Source organism: Semicossyphus pulcher, unplaced genomic scaffold (genome assembly GCF_022749685.1).
Source record: "Semicossyphus pulcher isolate SPU_LCO1_2020_fin unplaced genomic scaffold, fSemPul1.0.p SCAF_3, whole genome shotgun sequence".
Taxonomy (NCBI): domain Eukaryota; kingdom Metazoa; phylum Chordata; class Actinopteri; order Labriformes; family Labridae; genus Semicossyphus; species Semicossyphus pulcher.
Genome location: NW_027211704.1, coordinates 33601712 through 33607711, shown reverse-complemented (window position 1 = coordinate 33607711; position 6000 = coordinate 33601712). Strand labels below are relative to the sequence as shown.

The 6000-nt window shown below is 38.7% G+C and overlaps 1 protein-coding gene across 1 annotated transcript in view; it reads left to right on the top strand.

The window, feature by feature from the left end:
- Nucleotides 1–311: 311 nt before the first annotated feature.
- Nucleotides 312–6000, top strand: part of LOC138605301 (butyrophilin-like protein 2) — a 123081-nt gene continuing 117392 nt past the window's right edge. The window contains exons 1-3 of the mRNA XM_069677441.1: nt 312–428; nt 1349–1675; nt 3231–3509. Of these exons, the coding sequence (XP_069533542.1) occupies nt 329–428; nt 1349–1675; nt 3231–3509 (706 nt within the window). The 5' untranslated portion in view covers nt 312–328. The remainder of the gene's footprint in view (nt 429–1348; nt 1676–3230; nt 3510–6000) is intronic.

Below are 6000 nucleotides of genomic sequence, written 5' to 3'. Positions count from 1 at the left end.
ACTGCGCAAAGACTACATTTACTTTCATATGTTTTACTTTTGGTTTATTTAGCTGACTTTAATACTTGTTGTGGAGTCCGTTAACAGTGTGGTTTAATTACTTTTACTGAAGTAAAGGATCTGACTACTTATTCAACCACTGCTTTTTAAACATACAGTATCCTTGACACAGTTTTTGTCCAGTCATGATTTAGTTAACTAGAAATGACGCTTTTATTGTGAAGGATGTTGACCGGAAGTGATGTTGAATACTAAATGTGTTGGTTTCATCTCGCGCAGCCAGCAGTGTCTAAATGTCCGTCAGTAACGTTACAGTGATGTTAAAGTGATGTTTAATCTTCAGGAGACATCGACAACCATGAAGCTTCTTCCTCTCGTGTGTCTCTGTCTCGTGACTCGGTCTGGAAAAACGTTTGCTGATGGAAACGGTAAGAAAACTAACGGCTGATATTTACACGGAATTGTTTTATATTTAAATGACTGAAAAAATGTGAAAACAGTCTGCAAACAGGAAACTACGAAGTTTATCAGTGGTGGGTAGATAACGTTAGCACCTGCGCCTGTTAGCATCAGCATTTAGCTAAATTTGAAAATAAAGATTAATTTATTTCTTAATACTTGTTTTAATAACCAGCACAGATAAATATTTAAACATAATCCTCCCCAACACAGATGATGTCATTTAATTACATCCTCTTTCTGGTAAATTACAGCTGTTTAATAGGCATGCGCAGTGTGATGATGTTGATCATATACGTGAGTGGATGAGCGGGGTGTCGCCTCCATCCTGCAGAGAGAAAACTGCAGCATCACTCAATTCTGGAAGCTGATATTTATACGACAGTCATATTAAATATATTGAACGTGTTTTACTGATTAGAAAATCAAGATAATATTGAAATAAGAACCAGAGAAAGTTGTTTCTTCTCTTATAGCCTGAAATAGTTGTTATATATTAATATCATCAGACTTAGACAGACAGCAGGGGCACAACTTTAGAATTAACCTCATTTTTAGATAAACAAGGCATTTTAAAAGACTGAACCAGTTCCCTTATCAGATGTTTCAGAGGCAGAAAACTGCAACAAGAGTTAAAACAAGATTGTCCCTGCTGTTTAAGAGTATTTTTGTCCTGCTTATGTATTCTGACACCCTGACCCATGGATTTTCCTCTTTAGATAATAAAGTTAAAATTATTCGATTATATTTTTATTTCAGATCTTGTCTTTAAGGGCATGTTTCTGGAAATCTAAGATCTGTCTACTGACCATGAACTGTAAACTGGTTCTTCAGCGTATCTGAGCTGAAGCATGTAAAAGTGTTTTCTGATTTCCTGTTTCTTCTTCAGGACAAAGAGTCATCAGTGTGGCTGTGGAAGAAGGAGGTGATGCTGTTTTACCCTGTTCCTTCAGCACCAAGAAGAACATTGAGAAAATGGTGTTTGACTGGAAGCGAGACGGTCAGAAGGAGGTGTTCTTTTATGATGCAGGCCAGCATTACAACAAGGGCCGAACAGGTCAAGACGAGCAGTTCACAGGACGGGTTTTTCATTTTGAAGATGAACTGAAACACGGCAACGCCTCCATAAAAGTCACCAAAACAAAGATGGCCGACAGTGGAAATTACTCCTGTAACTTCCCAGACAAACAAATATCCTACATTCAGCTTTTTGTAGGTGAGTATTTTTAAAAACACGTGGAGACTGACGGGTCATTAAAAGTGCTTATATTTATTCATTTACTGTTTTTAAAACATTTATTTTATATATTATCTTTAGACTGCTTGACTTCCAAATGTCAACAATTATTTAAGGCATATAAAAAATACACTTTTATTAATTTATATTTCCATTAATTCATTCTATGTAATGATTTTTACTTCATTTTCTACTTTGTATTACTTATTTACTTGACATTCGTATTGCATGTAGTTTTATAGAACTACATCTTTGTGCAGCAAAGAGATTACACAAGGACTTGAACCTTTGTCAGCTGGCAGAGTATTAAAGGTGTTCATGACCTCCACCACTCTGGTGCAGACTGAGATATTTAATGGATTTACACAAAACTTTGAAGGTTTAAACCTCCAATTAAATTCCTCAGACTTTTTCTACAGGCGATCATGGTTCCAAGAGGTGCATCTTAAAGACCTGACATGACTGAGTGACATTTCTGAGTGAAATGTTTCCATGAAATACTTTAAATACTCTATAAATTACCCAAAGATAGTTGTTTCACTAATTGCAAACATAATTCATTGTACTCTAAAGTTTTGTTCCCTTTCTCCAGACTCTAGCAGTTCGATAACGACACATAACCACTCTAACTTGTGTTCTGTTTTCCTTTTTAGATCCTGACCCAGAGCGCTTTATCTTAAAGGACAGGTCAGAGGAAAACATCCCAGGTGAGTCCTGATGATGATGACATCACTGATCTCTACATCACCTCGCATGTTCTGTAAACTCATCACATACAATGAATACCAGAATATTTTCAATTCATAATAGTTTTTATGACATGAAAAGTTTTATAAGAATTTACTTGTTCCATAATATCTATAAATTGTATTTAATGTGATGCTTGTTTAGGTCACCTGTGCCAAAATGAATCCAGTATTTAGTTGTGCATATCTCAAAAGATAACTTAGATTAATGAGAGACTTTGATAAAGGTTGTCTCTGTATCCTCACTGATATATTAGAGCAGACACAATAAAAACACCTGTTGCTGCAACTCAACAGTTTAACAGCATCACAAACTGCAGACTCCTAAATGAACATAAATGCAAATCAACCTCCTTCTGAAACCGTTTGAACAAAACAGAACATTATAACCTTCATGAAGGGAGGAGTTACTGCAGGGCTGCATCATTATAAGCAGAACAGACTGAAAACCAGCATAATGTTGTACCATACTTTGATATGACAATGATATGATATAAGATTCAAGTGTCACCCAAAAGCCTGCACAGCATCTGTGCTTCTGTCCTGATGTTAGTCAGAAATAGTTTGTAAAAAGTTACCAAAGTTTTGGTAGAGGTTAAATGTGTTTGAGATCATGTCCTGTCTAACAATTCTGTGATGTGAAACTAAAGCTTGTGTTCTTTTAATTTCTTCTTCTTTCTGATGTTTTTCTTCTCCATAAACACCGTCATCCAAAAAATGTTACATTTATACTCTGTTTATTGTCCTTTATCAGTCACGTGTCATTGACTGTGTCACAATATTCTCAGGCGCAGCTCCAGAGCCGTCTGTGACCACACTTGAGGAAACAAAGGACTGGGAGCTGCTGCAGTGTGTTGTCAGAGGAGCTTCTCCTAAACCTAAAGTGGAGTGGCAGGACAGTTCTGGAAACACCCTTCATGCTAAAGAACCACAGGTCACAGAAAGAGGAGGCAGCTACGACATCATCCTCCAAACTACTGTGACCCAGACCGACCACTACCGCTGTGTCGTCACTCAGGAGGAGATCAACCACCAGACTGAGGCGAAGATTCATGTGTTTTTCAGTGGTGAGATCCAGAGTCTCATTTTTTAATTCAAATCATTGTAACTGTTCTTGTTTGTGAAAAGTGGACTGTGTGTTCAGCCTGAATGTAAAGCACGTTTTGAGGAAGACATCTGCCAGTAATTTTTTCAAACTGGACATGAACTTCAGTCTGACTGAACTCTGATACAGAATTAAACTAATCCCTATTTAGAGACTCAGCGTAGAAATGCAGAATCAGTAGGTTCAGAATGGGAAACCGTATCAGATGTGTCCTGGTTTCAATTTGTGGTCAGAGTAGCGTTGACCAATCATGTATCAGCAGGTTTTGGCGTATGCTTTTTCTGTTTGGAGAGCAAAAGCAGGCAGAACGTAATCTGCTGTAATATAATCAGTAATTTCTGATTTAGCTTTTTATTAATATCCATAAACAGCCATCTGCATGTAAGTGCAGCCAACAATTATTAGACGTTGCCCCTCTACTCCACCTCCATTACTCAAGTTGCTAACTGGACTGTAAACAATGCAGTGCACAGAAAAGAAAGTCTTGGGAAGAAGGTCCTTTATCGCTAACTTCTTAGCACACCAGAAAGTTGGCTGTCTCTCCCAAAGGCTGTATCGTCCTTAAGTGATAGCCAGTGTGTTCTGAGATGCAAACCTCACACATCTACAGAGAAGAGAGAAATAATCAGAGTCTGAAGGAAAATAACATTTGAGAGCAGTCACACTCACATACACACACAGTTGATTTGTACATTTGTAGCTAATTGTAGCTAACGCCTGTGTTGTCAGTTTGTGCTGAAAAACTCAAACTGCAAAAACACTCCAACAGTCAAATTCACAGGATAACTAAGATTATAGATCGATACTATACGAGCTGTACGTGATGTGCAGTTACTTTCAGTGTTTCAACTTCCTCATGTTGTGTTTAACCGTTTTATGTCAAACAGACAAAGATTGAAGCCGTCTTCTGTGTTTCCTGCCCGGGTGAAAAACCATTTCCCCTTCACAGTACCTGCCCAGCCTATCCCTACTGCCCAGATCTTTCAAAACCAAAGCATAAATAAATACGCAAATATTCGAAACAATGATACTAATGTTATTAAACGTAATGGCCTATATCAATTAAACAAAAGTACAACGAATATATGATTAAATAAATGTTGAATATTCTAATGTAACTGAGTATTGTGAAAAGACCTAAAACACATTTGATACTCGATGATGTCATCACCACTTCTTCAGTGCGGTGCATCGACTGAAGGTCAGACCTGATCAAAGTCTCCTCTTTAGAACTCGGCCCGGTGACATGTTTGTTTATATGTTGTTAATAAGTGAAGATTTCTGCATCACCAAATTAAAATGAGCTAACTGACAAACTAACTCTTTCACCAGGTGTAGTTATAAACTGTCCCTCACACTAACTACCAGGTGTAACTGTGCAGCTGATTGAACCAACTGACTAAACTAGTTTGATCCAGAAACACAAAATATGAGCAGCTGACAGTGAGGAGAAGAGGAGATATAACATGATTTAACACGACACTTAAAGGACTGTTGGATCATATTTCACACAATAATATAATAATAAGTTATGACAATAATAATGTAGCATTGAAAGGCCCAGTTGTGTGTGTTCTGCAGCATATTTCCCTCTCAGTGTAAACTGCATGAACACATATTATTGTCAATAACTCATGATCAACTTGTGTAAGCTGCATCACTCAGAAATAAAGACAAAAACATCCCAAGGATTTATAAACACACAGACATTGAGGACGACACACCTCGTTCCACTACCAAGGGGCTAATTATTAGGAAAGGTCAAAGGTGATGCCTTCTGGAGACCGTCTGCTTCCTAACAAACCCAACAACAATGGCACATGAGCTCGATATTACAAACCGCAGCGACACAATCGACATGACAGAGATCGTGTATAATTACAAACAGCATTAAAAAGGGGGAAAACTTACTCGGTATAACCCGTGAAAGGTTGCCAAACGCAGGAGAAACTGAGCAGCACCAACGCCACGCCAAACCAGAGGAGACAATAGGTAAGAGCACAGGTGAAGAGGTACACAGGTGAAGATTACACCACCTAATTGCCTCCCCCTTTATCTACCGTCGCGCCGCTCAGCTGACGCTACACCACCAATGACTGACCACCAGGTGGCAGTCTAGGACAACCCACCGTCATTCACAGAAACAATATACAGAATGTTACTGCCAGAAATCAACAGAATGACAACAGACAAAAAGAGAGTCAGGATATACACCTTTAGTTTGACTGGAGGTCCTGAAAGTATTTCAGGAAAGGTCCCCACACCCTTTGGAGCTTAATATTTGAGTTACAAACTGAGTAGTGGATCAGGTTTAGATTTAGGTTGGTTTAGACAGGACATAATGTCCCTCAGCCAGTGAGCGTGGATGGGCGGGGCAGCATCCTTCCATCTTAGTAATACTGCACGCCTGGCCAAAAGGGAGGCGAACGACAGCATGCGGCGCCCGACTGGCG